General features: G+C 47.6%; 1 protein-coding gene across 6 annotated transcripts in view; it reads right to left on the bottom strand.

The window, feature by feature from the left end:
- Window positions 1-12,943, bottom strand: part of ARMC9 (armadillo repeat containing 9) — a 72,900-nt gene extending 59,957 nt beyond the window's left edge. For 3 of the 6 annotated variants that reach the window (XM_069792493.1, XM_069792492.1, XM_069792494.1), the window contains exons 1-7: window positions 12,682-12,943; window positions 12,439-12,534; window positions 10,591-10,716; window positions 9,798-9,968; window positions 8,654-8,809; window positions 5,780-5,872; window positions 1,845-1,869 (exon numbers count right to left, since the gene is read on the bottom strand). In XM_069792493.1, the coding sequence (XP_069648594.1) occupies window positions 1,845-1,869; window positions 5,780-5,872; window positions 8,654-8,809; window positions 9,798-9,968; window positions 10,591-10,716; window positions 12,439-12,489 (622 nt within the window). In that variant the 5' untranslated portion in view covers window positions 12,490-12,534; window positions 12,682-12,943. The remainder of the gene's footprint in view (window positions 1-1,844; window positions 1,870-5,779; window positions 5,873-8,653; window positions 8,810-9,797; window positions 9,969-10,590; window positions 10,717-12,438; window positions 12,535-12,681) is intronic. The other 3 variants (XM_069792491.1, XM_069792490.1, XM_069792489.1) reach the window with 2 other exon arrangements.
- Window positions 12,944-23,856: the final 10,913 nt, after the last annotated feature.

Below are 23,856 nucleotides of genomic sequence, written 5' to 3'. Positions count from 1 at the left end.
AAGCCTGTGACTTTGCCAAATGAAGATGCTGGCATTAGGGATCATCTGAACTACTGCATATTTCTACCAGTATTCTTGCCTCCTCTCTCATGTATGTAACTGTCAAGCCTTTTTAATGTTTTGACTCCAGTTCCTATGAGCAGCCAAAGAGTTACACATATGCACATAAGCTTTTCTCTCTAAGTGAGAGATTGGTTGTTATCCTTTACAACTTACCTACACCTCAAACATGCTTCCTAAACTTGTGCTTGCTCTCTCTCTCTCTCTCTCATCTCAGCCCACCCTCACCTACTTTGCTAGAAGCACTGACTCCAGCCAGGCTGAGTTCCTGCATACAATGCAGCAGAGCTCTCAGCAGCGGAGTTGCAGTCCCAAGAACTGCTATCAGACACCAAGGCTCCTTAGGTGACACCAAAATCTTGCTCTTAGGAGACACAGTAGTGGCCTTGTCTCCTTCTTGCTTACCTCATTTCCATAAAAATTACTATCAGTATTCTAAACTGACATCTTTCCACATTAATAGTCATTCAGACTATAGCAGATCTTGACAGACAGGTAGGTCACACTTCACCTTCTCTCGTGCAGCAGCCTGACACACTTCCCCCGCTCTCCCCTTCCCCAAAACAGTGGAAGAGTGGCTGTGAATTCATCCACAGATTTGTAATGAGACAGTGAAGGGGAAAGTAGCTGAACACGCTTCCACATACTTCATTCCCACCACTCCTGTTAGCACAGAGGACACACAGAAGGTCTGAAGCCTTCTGTGCAAGATGCCAACCATTCCGCAATTCTTCACTTTCCAGCCAAACTGAAAACACATGGGAGAGCTGTAAGTTAAGTACAACTGCCACACAGATAGTTTTGAAAGTCACACAGGTATTAAAGTTTTTTAGCAAATGGGTAAAAAGCCAGACTGTAGCAGGTTTATCAGGCAAGGTAAACACACTAAACTCTCCAGGACACCTCCAAGAGCATATGCACCTCACCACCCAAACCTGAAGTGCTTCAGTATGTCAGACTAATGACTAGCAACTATTTACAAAAGGCTGTTTTCAGGACTCTGCCATACTGCTCTTCATTCGTGTGTTGCCTATTAATTTTCTTTGCGTTTCTCCTTCATTGATAAAGTAAACATTCTCCAACAGTGAGTATGTACTGTAGATCCCATGTGATCTGAGCAGCATACTGCAAAAATAACCTCTCAGATCCAAAACTTTCATACAAGACAGGCCTCAAGTAACCTTTATGAAAAATCCAAACCTCCAAGGCAACTCAGCCTCTAAGGCACATAACAGATCTACAAATCAAGACTGACCTGCATGGATTCAGTACCATGACAGTCCCTGTACTTGTACAAAGCCCAGAACCTGCCCAAACAAATGATAATCAAGCCCAAAATAATTCAGGCCCAATCATGTAGTTATTTCTTTTTAATCAGAGTATGGAATTATTGCCTTCAGGAAAGTCCACCACAAGGAGAAAATAAAAAAGAAAGAAGGAAAGGGAAGAAATCTGAGGAAACTTACTTTCATCATAACTAATAATGGAGAGCTGGAACGCACTTTGTACAGAGTTCTCCACTTGTTTTTACTATATTTCAGGACAGAATAGACTTAAAACACAAATCCTACTACTAGGCCCTTTCCCATTTCTAGTACATGCATGTGCTCAACCCTACTGAGCTCAAGCAGTCTAGCAATAACTATCACCAAGACAGGGGTCTGGATTTCAAAGGACTTTTTGCCATGCATCACTAGTTTCCCCGTCATTGCAGGTGTACTTTCCACTACTATTACAGCCCCTAATAATCTTACAGAATATCCTTACCACATCTCAGCATTTACCTTTGTTGCACTGTCCATTCTCCTTCTGTTGTACAAGGAGGAGCAGTTCAGGAAAACATGCATCCTTTCAGTATGTGTTTGCTCCTGAGACACAGAATGAGAAATTCAACCAACTGGCAAACCTAACCAAGCCAAATATTCCTACTGTCCCAGCCAACAGCCAATGCCTGATGCTTCACAGGAGAGCAAGAATAAATGAATCAATAATAAACACATAAAAATCTCATAAGTGCACATTGTACAATGTTGCATGGAGATTTGAGACTTTTTGCTGACCTTTAAAGATACCAGATCCAGCCCTGAAGTATAAGATATGGTAACTCCAGTCTAAATGTATTAACACCAAAACCAAAAGTCAAACCGCTGATTTTACATAAAATCAACATACAAATATGCAAATGTTTTAGGGCAAGTGATGTTTTATACCTTCAGGGCTCAGTTAAGATCCAGTCCATTACTCCATAAAGAGGAATAAGCAGAGACAAAATTTTCTTCAACTGTTCCGTGCCAGACTCCCACACAAACATCTGTAACATGGGAGTGAAATGATCACTGCCCATCATCTTGGCAAATGGGCAGGTATGGAACAGAAGGAATATAATTTCCAGCTCATCATTCAACACCACCATGGCAACATGCTGCTTTAGAATAAAGTAAGATATAGCAGGAAAAGGACTTTCAACTTCTCCTGTTAGAAGAGGAAGCGGGGGGGGGAGAAAGAAGCGGAAGCGGGGGGGGGAGAAAGAAGCGGAAGCGGGGGGGGGAGAAAGAAGCGGAAGCGGGGGGGGGAGAAAGAAGCGGAAGCGGGGGGGGGAGAAAGAAGCGGAAGCGGGGGGGGGAGAAAGAAGCGGAAGCGGGGGGGGAGAAAGAAGCGGAAGCGGGGGGGGGAGAAAGAAGCGGAAGCGGGGGGGGGAGAAAGAAGCGGAAGCGGGGGGGGGAGAAAGAAGCGGAAGCGGGGGGGGGAGAAAGAAGCGGAAGCGGGGGGGGGAGAAAGAAGCGGAAGCGGGGGGGGGAGAAAGAAGCGGAAGCGGGGGGGGGAGAAAGAAGCGGAAGCGGGGGGGGGAGAAAGAAGCGGAAGCGGGGGGGGGAGAAAGAAGCGGAAGCGGGGGGGGGAGAAAGAAGCGGAAGCGGGGGGGGGAGAAAGAAGCGGAAGCGGGGGGGGGAGAAAGAAGCGGAAGCGGGGGGGGAGAAAGAAGCGGAAGCGGGGGGGGGAGAAAGAAGCGGAAGCGGGGGGGGGAGAAAGAAGCGGAAGCGGGGGGGGGAGAAAGAAGCGGAAGCGGGGGGGGGAGAAAGAAGCGGAAGCGGGGGGGGGAGAAAGAAGCGGAAGCGGGGGGGGGAGAAAGAAGCGGAAGCGGGGGGGGGAGAAAGAAGCGGAAGCGGGGGGGGGAGAAAGAAGCGGAAGCGGGGGGGGGAGAAAGAAGCGGAAGCGGGGGGGGGAGAAAGAAGCGGAAGCGGGGGGGGGAGAAAGAAGCGGAAGCGGGGGGGGGAGAAAGAAGCGGAAGCGGGGGGGGGAGAAAGAAGCGGAAGCGGGGGGGGGAGAAAGAAGCGGAAGCGGGGGGGGGAGAAAGAAGCGGAAGCGGGGGGGGGAGAAAGAAGCGGAAGCGGGGGGGGGAGAAAGAAGCGGAAGCGGGGGGGGGAGAAAGAAGCGGAAGCGGGGGGGGGAGAAAGAAGCGGAAGCGGGGGGGGGAGAAAGAAGCGGAAGCGGGGGGGGGAGAAAGAAGCGGAAGCGGGGGGGGGAGAAAGAAGCGGAAGCGGGGGGAGGAGAAAGAAGCGGAAGCGGGGGGGGGAGAAAGAAGCGGAAGCGGGGGGGGGAGAAAGAAGCGGAAGCGGGGGGGGGAGAAAGAAGCGGAAGCGGGGGGGGGAGAAAGAAGCGGAAGCGGGGGGGGGAGAAAGAAGCGGAAGCGGGGGGGGGAGAAAGAAGCGGAAGCGGGGGGGGGAGAAAGAAGCGGAAGCGGGGGGGGGAGAAAGAAGCGGAAGCGGGGGGGGGAGAAAGAAGCGGAAGCGGGGGGGGGAGAAAGAAGCGGAAGCGGGGGGGGGAGAAAGAAGCGGAAGCGGGGGGGGAGAAAGAAGCGGAAGCGGGGGGGGAGAAAGAAGCGGAAGCGGGGGGGGAGAAAGAAGCGGAAGCGGGGGGGGGAGAAAGAAGCGGAAGCGGGGGGGGGAGAAAGAAGCGGAAGCGGGGGGGGGAGAAAGAAGCGGAAGCGGGGGGGGGAGAAAGAAGCGGAAGCGGGGGGGGGAGAAAGAAGCGGAAGCGGGGGGGGGAGAAAGAAGCGGAAGCGGGGGGGGGAGAAAGAAGCGGAAGCGGGGGGGGGAGAAAGAAGCGGAAGCGGGGGGGGGAGAAAGAAGCGGAAGCGGGGGGGGGAGAAAGAAGCGGAAGCGGGGGGGGGAGAAAGAAGCGGAAGCGGGGGGGGGAGAAAGAAGCGGAAGCGGGGGGGGGAGAAAGAAGCGGAAGCGGGGGGGGGAGAAAGAAGCGGAAGCGGGGGGGGGAGAAAGAAGCGGAAGCGGGGGGGGGAGAAAGAAGCGGAAGCGGGGGGGGGAGAAAGAAGCGGAAGCGGGGGGGGAGAAAGAAGCGGAAGCGGGGGGGGGAGAAAGAAGCGGAAGCGGGGGGGGGGAGAAAGAAGCGGAAGCGGGGGGGGGAGAAAGAAGCGGAAGCGGGGGGGGGGAGAAAGAAGCGGAAGCGGGGGGGGGAGAAAGAAGCGGAAGCGGGGGGGGGAGAAAGAAGCGGAAGCGGGGGGGGGAGAAAGAAGCGGAAGCGGGGGGGGAGAAAGAAGCGGAAGCGGGGGGGGAGAAAGAAGCGGAAGCGGGGGGGGGAGAAAGAAGCGGAAGCGGGGGGGGGGAGAAAGAAGCGGAAGCGGGGGGGGGAGAAAGAAGCGGAAGCGGGGGGGGAGAAAGAAGCGGAAGCGGGGGGGGAGAAAGAAGCGGAAGCGGGGGGGGGAGAAAGAAGCGGAAGCGGGGGGGGGAGAAAGAAGCGGAAGCGGGGGGGGAAAGAAAGAAGCGGAAGCGGGGGGGAAAGAAAGAAGCGGAAGCGGGGGGGAAAGAAAGAAGCGGAAGCGGGGGGGAAAGAAAGAAGAGGAAGCGGGGGGGAAAGAAAGAAGAGGAAGCGGGGGGGAAAGAAAGAAGAGGAAGCGGGGGGGAAAGAAAGAAGAGGAAGCGGGGGGGAAAGAAAGAAGAGGAAGCGGGGGGGAAAGAAAGAAGAGGAAGCGGGGGGGAAAGAAAGAAGAGGAAGCGGGGGGCGGAGGGGGAGACAGAAGAGGAAGCGGGGGGGGGAGGGGGAGACAGAAGAGGAAGCGGGGGGGGGAGGGGGAGACAGAAGAGGAAGCGGGGGGGGGGAGGGGGAGAAAGAAGAGGAAGCCAGAAACAAAAACTCCAATTCAGTTCTCTCTACCTTGCCTTTAACTATAGTGACCAAAAAGGGAGAAGAAAATTTGTCAAAGAGCTAGTTAGTTTGCAAATCAGGCCTGACAACACAGCTTTAACAATACTGAAGCTTTAACTTTACAATACTTTAACAATACTGCCGTCTGAAGCACAAGCTATTTAGTAAAACAATAATTTCTGGAACCCTTAAAAGCCCTGGAAAACTTTCAGCTAGTCCCTGAAATGGCTAACTGAAAAGACTAACAGCTTTACAAATCCTCAGAAAGCAGTCAGTTCAGGTTGGTGCGTTTGGGTATCCTATACTTTATACATGGAAGCAAAGAATGGTCATATGATAAATATGCAGGTTCATATGCATCTATACAGTGTCTTCACATAACATTTTCAAAAGTTTTTTTTTTTTAATGTGGCATATAAACAATGTTTCCTATCACAAAAACACCGAACTGCAACTTTACTGCAATTCTGCAATAAATCTTAGCAGCACACGCTTCAAATAAATTATACTGCCTCTTTATAGTAATTCTAATTATCTTCAAAGTATTTTCTCAAAAGGATACAAATAATGTGAGAAGCCGAGGAGTCTGTCTGGCTTTGACAGTCAGAGACAGAAACTTTTCCAATCTTGTCCTTAAATCCAATGTCCAAGAATCCTTGAAAAGAAAAACAAATAATGACAGTTGTTCACCAAATATGTACACTCTGCTGAAAGCACTGTTTGGATCACAGCAACCTTCCACTAGTAAACAAGGCAGCCAGCATTGTATTGAATTGTATTTTCCCTTCACTGTTACTGAAGTGAATGCATTTGCTAGCTACCCATAAAAGGGTACAGAAGTCAGAAGAGTTTAGTATTATTCCTAGACAAGAGTTCTAAGAGCACGATGTAGCTTTATTTCAAGTGTAAAACTATCGTATAGTGTTGGTGCCTTGCATGCACATGCAACAACTGCCTCTAAATTAGAAGTAGCTTTAAAATACAAGCAACTTGAGAAAAAGATGAAAAGATTAATGTGAATTGTAAATTTATTAAATAGAGTACAAAATGAATAATTTTCCATTGCTCAGTTTTCAAAAAGTAATCATTGTAGTCATTTTTCACTCCTAACAAGATCTGGGAATTGTAAATTTTGTCAATAACTATTGCAAACCTCATGATACGACATAAGTGATCAGCGTACAACATTTCTAAAATAAGGATTTGGAGAAAAACAACTCACATAATGAAAAATAGACCAACGTATCAGTTGCTAACTGGAATGCTGTCTTCTGCTTGATATAGTGTCTCATAAGCACAAGAAAATAATAGTTAAGGAAGAAAGCCAAACTACACCTAAGAATTCACTGAATATTCATTTCTTCTATTTCAAACCTTCAGTTAAGCTAGTTTCTGCTTGGTGAGAAGCTAGCCAACAGATGAAAAAGCAGTATCTTCCAACAAGTAGCAGGAGCTTCCTAATCTACTGCTGTATATGTGTTTGTTGCAAGCTGTTCTCGCAGCTCGGATTTGCCCTCATTTCACCATGCTGGAGAGCATACAGAATTTACTTGCTGTTTTTATGAATTCAGTATCCAGACAGTGGTGCAACACAGTATGCTGCATATTACCAAAGGAACTACGTCTCCTGGAGAGAGGAGTGTTTATTATGTTTCTAAATGTATTACACAAATAGAAAGGAACTCCAGCTATATAAAGCATCAGATGCCCGAGAAAAAACAAAAGCCATAAGAACGCTGCTTAGTAGACTACTGACTCACTGCTGTTCTTTCTCAAATGTAAAACAATCTGTGTTTCAACACTAACATGGAATGAGCTGTACAATTCCCACAAGAAAATATGAGTGATGGTGGACTAAGAGTTTGGACACTGGGTTACTATGAATAAACCTGAGAATCTCGTCTTAGATAAGGCATTCAAAAAAAAACAAACCAAAAAAAACCCTGAGAATCTCGTATTAGATAAGGCATTCAAAAAAAAAAAAAAACCCGAAACAAAAAAACCTGAGAATCTCGTCTTAGATAAGGCATTCAAAAAAAAAAAAAAGCTGCTAAGTATAATTAAAAAAGAGTAGTCATATCCCATCTCTGAGATCAACCAGTACATCTCATTATTTATAGCTAGTCCCAAAGGAAAATGGCAGTATATGCCTTTTTTTGGTGTTAAACTGGAGCTCCTTATCAGCTGGTACATCCGAAGTCAGCCCTAGGGCAAGTACCACTTAAGCTTTGATTTGATATCAAAAAGTGTGTGGCAGCAATGCAGGCTGAAGACACCTCCTCCCACCACAGCAACTGCCCACAGCTACTTAGATAAGCCAGCACAACTGTCCATGTGGTAGGATGGTTAAGCATTTCAAGCATATAACCCTGCAAGACATTATACATATTTTACAAACAAATTTGCATATGTGCACGTGTGTGCATGTACATGGGAGGTGTATACACACACATTCACAGGCAGCAAAGCAGATCAGTTCCTTGATCCAGTCCAAATGCAACCGCATAACCAGACGCTTCCAGCAAAATCAAGAAGGCGTAGTTTTGCACCACAGGTGAAACAGTGGCTGTACCTTCCCCACAGGTATTGCCACCAATACTTCGGAATATCAAACCACAGCTCTGGACATCATCTCCTAACCATCTACCTGCATGGTGGCCAGAAAGCAGTCAATGTAAGGGTGTTTTATTACCTCTTGATCGATAGAATAACTGTAGATCATCATCACATTGAAAACACACCTGCAAATGAGATCTATTTTGAAGTTCAAGCACACTAACTTCTACACTCTCTTCTCACCTTGCACGTACAAGCGTAAGAAGTGAACTCTGAAACAGCCATTCAAAGGCAAAGGCTAAAACGTATTTAAGAGAAAAATTAACCAGGAAAAATGCCTGTGGCAAGAGTCACCAAACCACTAAGCACATCTATGCTCTTCCAGCATTTTTTGGGGGGGAGGGGGCGGGTAGGGGAGAAGAGTCTCAGAACACAGACAACACTGGCTCATTTTCTGTTACAGGAGGATTACTTATAAACTTGACTTTCTCTTTTCCACATGAAACGAAACTGCTTCAGTCTCCTTATGCCTAGCTATCAGGTTTTAAATCCAGCCACATATACACAGATAGTGGGGTCCCAGAAGCATGCATATTTCAGGGTTGTGGAAAGGAAGGAGAGGCAGCAATTCTTATTTATGGACACAGAGCTGGCATACGATTCAGGACTCAAGCAAACATAAAATATATATTTAAGATGGTACTCTCTTATTGATAGCACTCTCACAACCCTTCCTTCATCAAATATATCTTCTTTTATTATTGTACAGTTTCTGTTAAAGGAAACAATAGAAGCAATTACCAAACTAAACATAATTCCATATCTATCATCCCATGAGAAAAACCATGATAAATACCATCTCTGCAAAATAGATACTTACCTGGAAAAGTTCTTTAAATGAAGGATGTACCATGGGGTTTGGAACAAAAGGCAAAGCATAGAAAGGAAGAAACTCCGTAGTCTGGCTCAGTGCAGCTCCTTTTGTTTCCAGGTATGTCTTAAAATGAGAAATCCTTTCCTCAAGTTCAGCTTTGTCCTAGGAAATAAAGCAGCATATTTAGAAAACTACCACTCTGAATGCACTGTAAAGCTGGCAAATACAAGCAAGAGAACTAAATACATTAATATCAAGTTTGAAATCCCAGAGTATTTGTTATCTAAAAAGCAACATTTGTTTAACTAGAGAGTATTGTATCTTGTTTTCACCACTCAAAAAAGAAAATTTAAACCAGCATTGCTGTTTCTGTCATCCAGGTCCAACAAAAGAAGAGAGGGACATTTGCTTTTTGAATGTAAATTATTCCTGCCCACTTCAGGCTAGATTTCTAGAGCAGAGTGCCATTTCCACACTCAGGTCCAAGAGGAAACACCTACTTTAAACATGCTTTATTTCAGTGGTAAGTGCAGAACTGTAAAATCCACTCACACAGCACCAGGAAGGGGAGCTGGCACACAGAACAGACCGAAAGCCACCCTGAAGGCATCCAAATGCTCCTGTAGCAGCTGACAGGTGTAAGGCAGGAGCTCTTAAGCCCTGGCTGACCTGGCTGACTCCAGGCTACTTAAATGTCTCTTCATCATAAAAGTCCCATGTAACAGAGTTTTTATTTTATGACAGCTTGGAATTATAGTTTTCAATATGATATACTGAGCTGGTCAACATTCAGCTTTCCCATTTCATCAGAAATGTTTATACTTCAACACACAGCTTCAGTCCAAACTGGGAGCAAAGTGTTTTAAGAATCTCCTATGGACTACAAAGGTGTGAAAGTATCAGCATACTGGTATTTTCCAAGTTAAAATACTTCAGGAACTCCAGGATAAGGACATCAGCAACTTCCATCTCTGTACTTCACAATACAAGGGGTCTGGTTCAACTAAAATGCAGACTGTGGCTCAAAAACTGGATACATACTCTGGGAATTCTTCTTACTAAATATCCCATCCTCATCCACACTAAATACAAATAAATGAAGTAAAACAAACAAAAACAATTTGAAGTTTGAACTGTGAACTAAACTTACAGGCTTTCCCATAGAGTGTTTTAAGAGGTAGGTTGCAAAGTGTATGTGAAGATAGAACTCCAGCTTCTGAGCAACTGGTTCATTGTCCCGGACTGAAGATGAAATATGCTCCTCCCAGAGTTGGAAGAAAACTTTCTGCTCACCATTTTCAAATGCTGTAAGCAGATCTTTCTGCAAAGGGGAAAAGCATTCAGTGAAAAAAACAAACACAAAACAGCTACATTTTTTCAACAGCAGATTAGTGAATGAAGAATTCAAGTGCCATCTGAACACTTTAAATTAAAAGTTTTAGCCAAAATCTCTCACCATTTGATGACCACCTAAATATTCTTTCTCCACCTATCTTTAATATCTCTGAGAGCCTGAATCAACCATCAGTACAAGTAGTAAAGCTCAGATTTTCAAGCATGTCAATCTGGGGACCCACCTTTACCATAAGTGAAAAATAAATGTCTACAGCATGTGAAAATCAGTCTTACCAAAGCATGGCAAGCTAAAAACCTAAAATAGTATGAACCAAACCTACTGTTGCAGGTTCAAAAGGACTAGAGTTCTGAAAAACAAAACAAAACAAAAAAACACAAAAAAACCACCCCAAAAAAACACAACCAACAACAAACCACCAACTTGACAGTTCCTGCACTGGAAGAAGACTTGCTAGTGGACTTCTTCAAATAGTCAAGAATCTGTTCAGACAGTTCAGATAATCTCACTGCTGTAATAATTCACATGGTGGTTAGTGGTCTTAAACTGGTTTTAGTATTACTTAAAGTAAGCATAAATGATGCATTACCTGAACAGGCAAAGCTTTTGAATCTCTTGAGGAAACACCTGCTGGTTTAGGTAGTGGCTTCCCTTTTATTTTACATTCCTTTGTAAATACTTTCACTGTTTCTTCAAATTCAGCAAAATCCAAATACTACAAGACAAAAACATACAGGAAGAATATTTTTTTAGATTATTAATGCTTCAGTGAGTGACCCATGAATTGCCAAAGTCCTATAAAGTTTCTCTGTAGCAGGGTCCATAAATGCCAAAGACTGAACAGCAACAAACCAAGAACTGGTACCTCATGGCAGGAAAATACTATCTCTCAACTAAATTTCCTCCTGCATCCTAGAGAATAGTGCTGACAACTGAGCACATCCTCCCTGAAAGAATTATGCCCCTCAATTTAGTCAGTAATTTCATTCAACCAAAGAAGAAAAAGAACTAAAATCCATTAATGTTATACCTTGGTTGAAGAAACAAGTAAATAACTTCCTTGCAAATAATGTTCTCAGGGGGCAGAATACTTAAGTGTGACTCTCATCTCCACAGTAGCAGTTGGACAGCTTGAACTCTAAGCCAGGTCACTGAAGCTGTGCAAGCCAAATTAATGAACAACTCATTAAGTACTATTCTTCTGAGAAAGAGATAAACAGCCCTGCCTCTTCCTCCCACAATGTACAGTCACTATATTACATGCAACTTTCCCTTCCTCCCCCCATCTCAGGAGTCTTAGTTATTGGTTGCTGAGGCAAGACATTACATTTCATTTTGCAAATTTGATCTGGGTTCCCAACGTTGTCACAGAGAACAGGAATAATTTATTTTCCCCACTGTTAACACAAATGGTAGTATAGTAATGATTAAGTACTTAAACCTCTATTTAGATTTGTTTTCCAAGATCCACAAATAGATTTAAGCTGTGTATGATTTTGCCATTTGGTAGACTCTTTAGGCAGGCAGTAACTGTCCAGGCTTTCAACAGACAGCCTGGTGAAAGCTGGGCACAGTGACAGCTGACTGCCACTCTTGATCACCCCTCCATAGCACCAGCATCTGTGGAACCCTGCAATAGGTTGGGTCACACAAGGCAGGGGGATTAGGCTGTTGGTTTGGTGTTCACTTAGGGCTCTAAACCAGGCTACCAACACAGTGTTGATCAAAGGAATGAGACAGTAACAAGCAGCAGAGATCACAGTTTGTGCTCTTGTTCCAAATCATAACTATCCCATTTTAGTCAATTTATCCAGAAGACTGAAGCACAGACTACCATAGAGGCACCTGCCCTTTAAAGTTTGCCTCTCACTGCCTTTTTCACACTTTAGAATATATTCTGATTACCTCTTATGGGCAATATGGGTAGAGGAGTGTGTAGCTGGAAAATCCTGCTTAGGCATTAAACCATGGAGATAAGTAGTCTCAGGACTTCAGCCTGGGCTTTATCAGCTCTAGGGTTTTTATATGCCTCCGTGATTTTATACAAATATGGAATGAGGTGGCAGCTAAGCAATGTTTTAAAGATCTCACCATTATCACAAGGTGGACCTGAGTCCCAAAGCTGTCTGTTGATCTAATCAACTTAACTGCTCCTTTAATGAAAGCCTCATTTGCAATGAACAATGGATAATTCTAGCTTGATATGATGTTTGACTGCTAGCATTTAATGGACATTGAGCCCTCTGAATCTACAGAGCATGACAGGAGTCAATATGATTTCAGGGCGTAGCAAACACTTGGCCAGATAAATAACTCCAGAATTTAAACCACAGTTACAACAGCTGGCTCTGAATACAAGCATAAAATTTTGCCTTGCTCATTTCAACAAAAAAAAGAAGAAAAAAAAAAGAAAAGAAAAAAAAGAGAGAAAACCAACCTCTCTCACTAGTCCGAGTAACTCAGCTTCACAAGCTAGAATGTCACCCATCGCTAAGCATTACTGCTACATCTCATCGTTGATAAACCTCGAAAACTGTAAAGAAGGGGGGTGTTAGCAGACAGCACAGCGGTTCCTTCACACAGCCCCACCGCAGCCCAGCCACGCACAGCCCATTAGCCATCTCATCTCCAAACAAACCGCATGAGGAGGACATCCCCCCACCACCACCCCGTAAGGCACCTCCAAAGAAGTTCCGAAGCCGGTCTTCTCCGACCCGAACCGCCGTTCTCGCCAGGCCGCGGGGCGGTCACACCGCCTCCTCACACAGCCGCCTCCAGGTGCGGCCCGCCGCCGCCGCCGCCACCCGTCCCCCAAACCGGGCCGGGGCGTTGCGGCCGCCCCCTCAGGGCCGAGAGCATGCGACCCAACAGCTCCTGAGGCAACCGGCGGGGAGGGAAGAGAGGAAACCCCGGGTGCCACCCGCACCACCGCGCCGCGGCCTACCTGCCCTGCCCTGCGCCGCCGCCTGTCGCCTTGGCAACCGCGGCCACTCTCCACGCCACACCGCGCCCCCTCCCGCCGCACATGATCCCTCTCAGCCAATCCCAGACCGGGAATGGCCCATCACGTGACGAGGGTGGGTCTCCACCGTGCCGGCGGGCAGCGCCCCCTGGAGCGCGCGGAGCTGCAGCTTCCCGCTGGTTGTGAAGAATCGCTTTTTGCCGGTTTCCACTCTCTGACGTAACTTGAAGGGAGCTTGGGGTCAAGTTAATTTTTTAAAATTATCTACTCTCTTAACATATGGGTTTGTACCCCCTTGCCATCCTGGGCCAGCCAGAAGTCTTCTAAAAGCGCACCACGCTGTGTGCTGGTCCGTAGGCCCATAGCTTTCAGTTGCACAATTACATGATTTCTTAATTACAGTCATTACAGCCATCTGACAGTATTTGCCCCTGCCACACCTGCCACCGAGCACTGCACTCTCTGAGGGGATGCAAACGCAGGGAGTAATTCCGCTCTGGCTAAAACAGCCTGTGGCCAAGGCCGCCCGCTCCACTTACCTCACAGCTTGGAAGGTTCGTCTGAAAAAGATGTCGGGCAAAAAAGGCAGAGCCTTGCCGAGACTGAGCACTGCACCATAAGCCTGAATCGCAGCCCCAACGCAGCCAGGGTTAGGGACACCAAGACCAGCCCCGTGGGTCATGCACGCACGGCTCCGGCAGGCACGCGTCCGACACGTCGTTATTTCATGGAATCCTGACCAAAGCAAACAGGGAAGATTGGCTGAGCCCCTTATCGAGGCTTTGTCCCATTTTTAATTAACGGTGGTGTTAATGAACCTCTTGCCATTAACACCAAGGAAGCATTCGCTAGACACAGCAAAATGACATTGTATCACCATTGATGTCCTGCCTGGGATTTTGGTCTCACCCTGTGCAGCCTTGTTTTCCACCATGAACACTTAAGACTACCTGTGTCCTCCACATGTCCCACAGCCAGACACAGCACAGTACCATCCTTCTTCCTTTACAAGGCTCCTAAAGCAGGCAGCAGAAACTGAATGCAGAGATTTGCATCTGCCCCCCCGCCCCCGCCCCGGAATTTGATTCTTAATAACCTCGCAAAACCCAAAAGCTAATCTCACCAGCCAGCTCAGAGGCACTGCTCTCCACCAAGACCATTTCCCAGACAAACCTTAACTTTCCAACTCCAACATGGGTGGATGGGATGCAGTTCAGGGTACAGCCTTCCCTTGGCTCATGATCTAAGGGTATTCTTCTCCTTATGCAATTTAAAAAAAATAATTAAGGAACAGGAAAAAAAAATCACCTTTGAACATTCTTGCCAGACCTAAAAGTATCAGCTTGATAGATGAAATGTTTGGGAAGACCCAGGTGATGTGAGGAAGAGTTATGACAGATGGTGAGCAGGCACTAGCACTCCATCCATAACCCATGGGAGTTATTTTTTCACTGCTCCATGGCCAGCCAGCAACAGGTTGGTATTTGTGAATAAAATACTGAAGCAGACTGCCGCTCTTTGGGAAAAGAAAGGAAGACGTTAAATATCTTATGAAGGGCCTTGACAAATCTATGCTCCCTCCCATGCCTTGCTTCTTCAACTTAGGATTGTCCCGGTAAGGGACAGAGCAATGATTTGAGCCAGGGTTGTGCCAAACTGCCCAGTTTTTACTTCATTTCATGTGATGGATGAAAAGGTGCCAGGAACAGGTCAATTCATCCATCACCTCTGTCTGTGCCAGAGGGCCTTGAAAACATCTCATTCCCCAACTCAGTATGCTTGGGAGACGTTCTCAGTTAAGGAAAGCCTGCTAGGGAAGGAGCTTCTCTAGGAAATTGGGATAAACCGCAGCAGTTTTCTTCAGGCTCCCTCCTTCCCCAGCACTCCCAGCAAGCACATCACAACAGGCAAGAGCAAAGGGACAGAAGGGCAGATTCCTGAAATCCTGGTGAGGACTCCACTCTGCAATCCATGGAAAGCACTTGGATATCTCTAGAAATGGCTCTGTCATTCCTAGAAAGCACCTGAAAATTTCTAAAAAGCACAGGGAAAGGCCTAGAAAGTGCTGGAAGAAAAGTGTGTGAAAGCTGGCTGGAATTGCTAGGAAGCACATCAAACTGTTCAAAAGCACCCTGGAATTCCAGTCTGTAATCCCTACAAAGCTCTCTGCAATTCCTAGAAAGAACAAGGATTTTCCTGGAAAGCACAAAGAAATTCCCAGAAAGTAAGGGAAAATTCCTAGAGTTCAGTCTGAATTCCTAGAAAGTTGTGGGAAATTCCTAGAAAGCCCATTGAAAATCCACAGAAAGCCCACTGAAATTTATAGAAAGCACATGAACATTTTTAGAAAGCACCAGGGAATTGCTAGGAAGCAACAGGAAATTTCTATTCTAATGGTTAGTTTGTGTTCTCATCGCTCACCCTGTGACAATGAGCATTCAAATTGGCTTTGTAGTTACTGCATGTGCTGGTTAAGTCATCAGGTATGTAAATGATTGAGCTGGTAATTGGAATTTCTGGATTTGGTGATTTGTATACTAAATACCAAAGTTTTATGTATATAAACATAACATTTATATACATGAAACTTCTATACTTAATAACACAAATAGTAGGCATACTCTGCATATATAGAGAGTATGTCTACAGCCAGAGGTTTCTTCTTTCTGTTGCATATACTTCTATGGAGATCTCATAATAGCAAACTTTAAATATTTATGTTAAGTTTTACCGTGCTAGAGCCAGTCAGGCATTTAGTTGGTCTCCAGCGGGAGGAAGGACTGGATCCCTTGGCCATTTATACCCCACTCACCGCTGCTGTGTGTGCAGCCTACAGGGCTCCTTCTTGCTCCCGCTGAAGGAAGGTGATGGGATTGTGAAATCCTTCTCCTGTTTGTCACCTGTCCCTCTAACTTTTTAGAGGAGTAAAATACTTCCTTAGAGAGTGGTCCCAAGGTTTTAGAGCAGACCAGCTGCAGCTGTCCTCCTTCTTTGTAAAGGCAGCTGCACTATCCTCAGTGTTCCCTCTCACCTGCTTTGCTTTGGTGATGATCAGGCACTGCCCATGGGGAGAGAGAGAGAGATTTATGCCGATTTTCTCCTTTTCCCATCTTCAGGATGATGTGCATCCAGCTGGCTTTCTCCTCTGAGCAGCCAAACAGGACTGACATCATGTTCTGGGCAGGATGGTGGGAAGGGCTGTGTGGGATCTGGGCTTTGCTTGATCATATTTTTTCTCATTTCTCTCCTCCCATTCTTGCAGAAGTCCCCTTCCAGCAGGCAGGCAAGGCTGCTGTGCACACACTGCCTTGCACAGGCTTTGTCATGCTCCTAGGGTGCTTGGTCAGAAACACCTTTTCGGAGAGTTGCCGCCCAGGGGTAAACGCCCACCCACTGGCCAGCACCTGGGGTAAGGTCAGGAAGATGCAAAGCTTGTGCCTCAAACCTGAAAAGCAGGACTCCACTGCCCTGTGTGTCCAAGGGAAGACACTGAACATCACTTGGAGTATCACCCCAGCTCCATAGGTTTTTCTTGGGGCAGGTGTCACTGCCACCTCTGCTGGGGGCTGAGCATTCCTGTGGCTGGGCCACCAACTCTACCAGCTGCATCTCCCAAACTGGATCATAACCTGTTGCTTGATTAAAAAACAGAAGGCTATTCTTTGTGCCCAAGTGGAAGATTCTGGAGGAAATGTCTTCTTGCAGTAGCCTTTCCAAGTGGTTGCATTAAAAATAAAAGCAAGCGAGGAACTTTTTTCAAAGCTTAAACATCCTGTTATTTTCTGAGTGAAACTTCAGCTTTTAGTTGCCAAAAAAATTTTGGTTTGGATTTCAATAAATACTTTGAAGGAGCATTTAGGCAATAAATAAGAAGTCACTCAAGTTTTTAGTTGATGACACATTATTGTTGGTTGGGTTGGAGCATGGACTGGCTCTTACTGGGACTGGCTGGGGGGCAGAAGGATTTGCTTGGACCAAAATCCTATGCTCAGGAAGGGCACTTGCCCAGCAGTTCAGATGCTGCTTACATACCAAATTACAGAGCAATGCTTCCCCAGGGCCCTCTGCAAGGAAAACCAAGGCAATGAAATTGCAAAACCTCTCTGCTTTCCCCAGCAGCAGGCTGTCATAAAGCTGCTCTGTCTCCCTTGGATAGGGCTTGTTTAGCTGCTGCTGAGCCTCAAGTTTCACCTCTCCCCAGAAGGACACAGTCAGCCCGTGCCAGGCTATTTATATGCGGACCTTTCTTCAGTAGTTTCCTGTAACCAAAGTCCCTGAGCAGGAGAGGCACAACAGAGACTTTGATTTTGTGCCATGGGATGCATGAAGGAGGTCACAGGGTGAACTCAGCTCTCCTTGAGATCCAGAAGCCTCTTGACCTGCTCAGCGCAGAGCAGGGAGGGAGGAGAGACTGGCTGGTGGCCCCCAAAAAAGCTCCTTTCAGCTCCATTGCAAAATGGTGAAGGAGGCTCTCAGGCACCTTGCAGCCTAGCATCGAAGGAGCCAGAGATTTCTTCTCCCAGCAGGACTTTACAGATGAGGCCAGGAGCAACCAGGGCTTAATTTATTGCCCTGCAATGTCAGGGCCCCACACCCCTCAAGTGCCCACCTGGAGAGGAGATGCAGCTTTCTCCAATCTCTGCAAAACCTTCTAGCCACTGCCACCACCCTGGTGGAGGTTGGCCAAAGCCAAGCCCAGCCCAGGCTGGAGGAAGGAGGGAGTCCTCCAGCACTTTCTCTGCTCCTCCATCCCGATAGATCAACCCATGGTACTTTCCAGCTGTGGCAGAGATCACCCTTCAGAGATCCCTACAGGGACAGAGCTGACAACCAGGAGAGACTGACTGCCGTTGTGGGGCAGGGTGTGCCTCCATGGGGGATGATGGCAGCTCAGTGGCCTGGGCCCAAAGGGGGCCCCAGGTGGGCTTTCTGGCATGTGCTCATCTAAGATGGGTCATTAAGCCCTGAAACAAGGTGAACACCCATGCGTGAGAAGTCTTGGCTTGCAATAACATCTCGGCTTTCCAGCCAAAAATGACAGGGGGGCTGGGAGGAGGGAAGAGCTAGAGATGCTCCATTTAAAAAAAAAAAAAAAAAAAAGGAGAAAATAGTCTGGGAAACTGGGTGCACAGAAACAGCAGGACAGAGCTTCATCGTCAGGAGAAACATCCCCGCTCCCAGCAACAGCCCCAGGGAGCCTCACTCCCTTCATTGCATGGGCACAGCTTTGATGCTTGCCGCCAACACAGACCGATGGCCATCTGTCCCATGCCACTGACACAGACCAATGGCCACCTGCCCACTCCCTCAGGGACAAATTGCAAAACCTCTGGGCCTGCAAGAGGAGCAAGCAGCAGGTTTCATCTATGAATGAACCCATGAACTCTGCTGTCCAATGCAGATGTTTCCAGCAAATTATTTTCAGCTGTTTCTTGTTCATCCCTGCACCCCAGATTTCATGCTTAAACTAAAAATAAAAAAGATCTCTGTGTGAAGTTAAAGTAAACAGAGAACTTGCCCAGCCCTACAGGAGCTATCTCAGCTTCTCCTCTAGGAGGACATGGTGGGGAAACAAAAAGCTAATCCATCTTGGTTCTCATTGACACGGAATGGAGAAAAACAATTAAATAGGAGAGCCAGCCTAAAGCTGAGAACAAAGACACTGCACCAATATTTCAGGTCTTTTTCCTTCACTCTGAAGGGGAAAAAATTGCTCCATACTTCATCCCTTGCAGGTTATCTTTGGAGGAACAATGTCTCCATAATTTCTGCTGACAATTAACCTCGCCTGTGCAGCAATTCTTCCTTGGGTCACCAGTGCAGCTATTTATACCCTTGGCCAGGGATGCTGTTGCCACCAAATGACTGCCCTTCCCCTTGGCCAGCCCTGCACCAAGGTGGCGGACAGCGAGCCCCAGGGTGTCCCCCCATGCGCCCTGCCCTGCTTGCCAGGACCCACTTCACCTGGATCCTGACAATATAGACCCTCCAGCGTCCATTTTCTGCACATGCTACAGGAGTCCATCAGACGAAGTGCACAGAGCTGGGACGTCTAGGGTTGTGGTCTCCAGGAGCCCTGATTAGCTGGTCTCCAAAGGACTTGGGCAGAAACAAGATTTGCCTTGAGTCACCTCTCTGCAACATGTGGGTAACGCCAATTCCCCCATGCACTGGAAGAGACACCGATGGCTCACTCGAGTACCTACGCAGTACTTCTGAGCAAAAAAACAGAGCTTTAGTTGTGCAGCCAATGCCAAGCACTGGCGTACAGACCTCAAAACAAACCTCTGGACCTGGGCTGCTGCCAGCTGGACTATTTGCCCACACAGAGCAGGATTTCAGAGGCCAAGTCAAGCCAGTCCTGACCTGGAGCCCAGCAGCAGGGGCTGGGGCAGCTTCTCCTCCCAAGGCACAGAGCGTCGGCCAGCCCAATCCCACCAGTGCTGGAGAAACACATTGAACCAGGTCTACCCAAACCAGTTATCTTCACTGAGGGAGCAGAGACCCTTGCTCCCACATGAAGCCACCCTGGGGGAAGATCAGCACCCTTGGGTGAAGGCCTTCAGGCCCACTGGTCCCATCAGAGGTTGCAAGCAAATACCACAAGCCTTGCACAGTCCCGCAATGTCCGTGCTCCCCATCTCCTCCATCCTGCTGCTGCTGCAAGGTTAAGATGGACCCAGAGCTGGGCTGAAAACAACCCGTCACCAATGCCGAAAGCAGCAGGCAGGGGAAGAGCCCAGGGCAGGCTGGGGTCTGGCACGGGCGAGGGTGGGGGACGCTTCAGCCTCCAGGATGCAGGGAGATAAATGGCCAACATCGTCATCGTTATCAGCAGCGCCCAACCTTCATATTGAACGGCGAGGAGGAAGAGCTTCGCATGGCCCTGGAAGGAAGGGGAGAGATAGGGAGGGCGGCACTGCTGTGATGGGGAGAGAAGGGAGGACAAGACTTACTCAGTGCCCACCAGGGCCCTGGAGCAATGCCAGGGGGCTGTTGGCCCCCTCCTCTAAGACCCTTTGCCCTGGGAGCTTTACCTCCAACATCCCCATCCCTGTTTCGGTCCCCAGCATGGTGCCAAGCAGGGGGCTTGTACCCAAGTTAACAAGTGGAAAGGGGAGACTGAGGACATGCCCAGGGCCTCCTGGAGGGACTCGGATCTGTCAGAAGCAGCATGCTTTTGAAGTGATTTATTTCTCACCAGGGTTAAGGGGGATGAGACCCATTAGTCAGGAGGGACAGAAGCATGCTTCCTGTCACCTCAGCCTCTCCCTCTAACAAACCCAGGAGCATTAGGTCCAATTAGCCCCTGGCAAACACCCCAAGGGTGGGTCCCTCCGCAGCATCCCCAGACAGGCCCAGGAGAGCAGCACTTCCTAAAAAATCAGCGCTAATGAGTCACTGTGGCTAAATTTAAAGCAGCAGCGAAGCTTTCCAGGCTCCCACCATGCCTTCTCCAAACTGGAGATCAGAAAGCCAGCAGTGGCCTCCCTCATCCAAGCACAGCACTGAGCCAGTCCTGCAGTTACTGGCCCCATCTGTCCCCAGGGAAATTGGTCAGATGCCTTAGCATGGGGGCAGGATCCAGCCCAGAAGGCTTTCCAGAGCATTCTCGGAGGCTTTCTAGCATCTTTCCAGAAGATTTCTGGAGGTTTCCTGGCCGTTCACTGTTAGTTTTTCTAGTCTTCTAGAGGTTTTCTGCTGTATCTCCAGAACATTTCTAGAATCTTCCTAGAGGTTTACTTGAACTCTCCTGGGGCTGTTACAGCCTCTTTGTGTGTTTTTTTTACAAAGTCACAGGTTGACCATTTCCAAATTTCTCAAGTGGCACCTTGGCAATTGAGCAAAGCTCAGCACCTCAGCCAAGTGCCATGCGACACCTCAGGTGGTCACAGAGCAGCATCCTCAGCAGCCCGATTAGTAAATTGAAGAAATACAAAGAAGTTGGGGGAAAAAAATCACACGTATGGGATCGTTCTATAGTCAGGACACATTGTTTTGTACCACAAACTCTCAAAAACGCCTCCCAGGACCTCTTGTCCTTGTGCTGTCTGGAGTCTTTTAAGCAGTGCCCCCTGAGTGAAACCAGCCTGAGCTAGACGCGTGTCTCACTGAGGCACGGGACCAGCATCCTCCCAAGCTGCAGTGTGGGTAGAAGAGGTTTATCCTTTATGAACTTATGGCACCTGAGCACACGTACCTGAGGGGTTGCCCACTGCATGGGAAGCTGGGAAGGACCTGGGTGCTCCACAGCAGAGCGGCTCCAATTGCAGAGCTCAGCTGGGGAAGTCCCCAAAGGGAAACCCCATCTACTGATACCAAATGCCTGAGCAACCAATGAGCCGTTCATTGTGTGCACAGCCTTCTCTCCAGAGAGAGGTACAAACAGGCTGAAACCCCTGGGATCCGCTTACCACACATGCTCCAGCTAAGACAGGAGCTACTTCTCAACCATCAGCGCTCAGGCAAAAGGTTGATTTGCACTTGCTAGAAAACATTCCTCATGGTTGCTCTATCCAGAGGAGCAGTACATCTGCCCTCAAGCACCATCCCACCGAGCTGCTCCTTCCCGCTCCCTGCTCAGCTTACAGCAACTCACAATTGGCTGCATGGCTGTCACCTCTCCTCCTTCACACTGCCAATACATTTGCTTCACCCTTTAACCAGCGGCCACCTCTGTCAACACTCCTCCAGCTCCTTTCCCCCCTCCCCTCAACTCCTGTCCAGGACATTCTCCCAAGCAAGAAAACACAGAACAGCCATGGGGGAAAGCCAAGGCAGTGGATGCTTTTCTGCTTGTGTTCTCAATGCTAAAACATGCAGTTCCCACATGCGTTTACACAGTGGAGAGAAAACACTGTGAGCAGCAGAGCTGGGGAAGCAAGAACAGACAGGCCAATTCCGAGATGTCTCTCCTGGTGTCTCCAGCCTAGCACACATGGCCACCAAAAGCTCCTCTAAAAATCTGACTGCCTGAGTGTAACCTTACTGCATGGCCCCAGAGCAGCAGCTCAAAAATCAGTTCAGGGTTATCTGAGGTGTTTACATTCATTTGTGCCAAGGGGGCTCTGGGAAACATCACTGCCAGGGGCAGAAGTGGTCTTACAGGGACAAGAAAATCATTTAGCACAAGACTCAAGCCTCCTGGATGGTGCCCCAGGCAGTACATGGCTCAGTGGTAACTGCTCTGTGCGTAGATTTACACAGCCACACTGAGAACCAAACCTTTCCAAGCACCAGGAATATACTGGCTACCCTGAAATGCCTGTTACAGTATGAAAGGCTTGGCAAAAAGTCCTGTGAATAGAAGCAGCCTGTTCACAGCTTGGCCAAGGCATAAATATAGGACTTCAGGTCCTTCTGAGCCAGTTTTTCCCAGCATTTCTACTCGGACTCTAGAAATCTCCCAGCAATATCTAGCTGTCTGGCAGGTTGCTGAATGACCTGAAGAGTTTTCATTTCTCCTCCTAACGTCCTCCCCTCTACACGGTATTTTGCAAGATGACAAGGCATTTCTAACAAATTACCTGAAAAACCCCACATACCACACTGGTTGGCATCAGCAGAACACACAGGAGTAAGGGATACAGGTACCCATTCAAAGGGAAGGGATTACAGCACCAGAAAGACACACGACGTACATTTGTCCAGTTTCTGTTTCTTGCACCACAATACCAGGTCTCACTTTGAATGACCACGGAATTGAGGCAGTGATTCCCTCTTTGTTTCCAGTTTCACTGACAGTAACACTGTCTATAGCCATTTCAGGTTCATTCTTGACTCTGCTCCATGGCAGAACAGATCTGGATCATGCTGAGAACTGCGAGCTCTGACCAGCACCCTCACTGAAACAACATTTCAACTTCAGGGATTTCTGACTGAAGCCTAGGACTCAAAATTGGCTTTCAGTCCCACACCTCTGCTCTGTATTGCTTAAGCTTTGTGGAGAACAAAGGCAGACTATTCTATTGCTATAGTAACATTCACCAAAATAAACCATCTGCTGGAAAAGCTCCCAGGCACTACACGCAAGATTTGTCTTCCATCATTACCAATGCATATGAGCTTGTGGTATGTTCACATGGAGCAAAATATTCCCAACATACATACAACAAAAATCTCATTTCATTTATGTGCTGTTTCAAATGATGGAGCTTCGCCCAGCATTTGGTTTACAGCTGACCAGGGCTCACTGGTGACGTACGCTTTGAAGCGTTACAGCCCAACAGGTAGGTCAGCTGGTCGGCTGGTCAGCAAACGGTTGAGCAGCATTTCTTCCTTCTGACTGCTGCTCATTCCATACCCCTGACTGTAAATCCCGCCTTGGCTAATGATGCACATCAGTGTAACAACTTGCATGTCTGGATTCACCCCATCTAGGCCTGTAATGTATTTCTAGCTGCCTGCTCGCATCAGTTATGTTCATATTTGGTGAAAGCAGTGAAAGCACACAGGAAAAAAAAGGGGATTCTGTGAAACAAAAAGAAACATGCCCCCATTTCCCCATCACTAACACCCAGAGCCCTTCTCTCAGCCCCACACTGTTACACACACAAAATACCAGGATGAGCAAGGGGGAATATCAGTGCAAAGTCAGTATCACAGAGGTAATTTGGAAGCAGACCTCATCTGGACAGCTGCTGGCAAGTAGAGACCTGCCCTCTCTGTAGCATCAGTGCTACATCTGGGCCAGACTGGAGCTGGTGACCTTGCTCAGCCTAAACAAGTGCTAGAGAAAGCAGAGACGTGCACAGATCCCAACGACTCTACAGAAGAGCAGAGTCAGTCAAGCTTTGCTGGAGGACGATGCAGGACTTGGGTCTAGTTTTTAACATTTGGGGTGAGCAGAAAAGAAGGTTGTTAGGCTTCCTTTTTTTTTTTTAAAGCAGCAAG

This window comes from Haliaeetus albicilla, chromosome 9, assembly GCF_947461875.1.
Source record: "Haliaeetus albicilla chromosome 9, bHalAlb1.1, whole genome shotgun sequence".
Taxonomy (NCBI): Eukaryota; Metazoa; Chordata; class Aves; order Accipitriformes; family Accipitridae; genus Haliaeetus; species Haliaeetus albicilla.
This window is presented reverse-complemented; position numbering and strand designations above follow the sequence as displayed.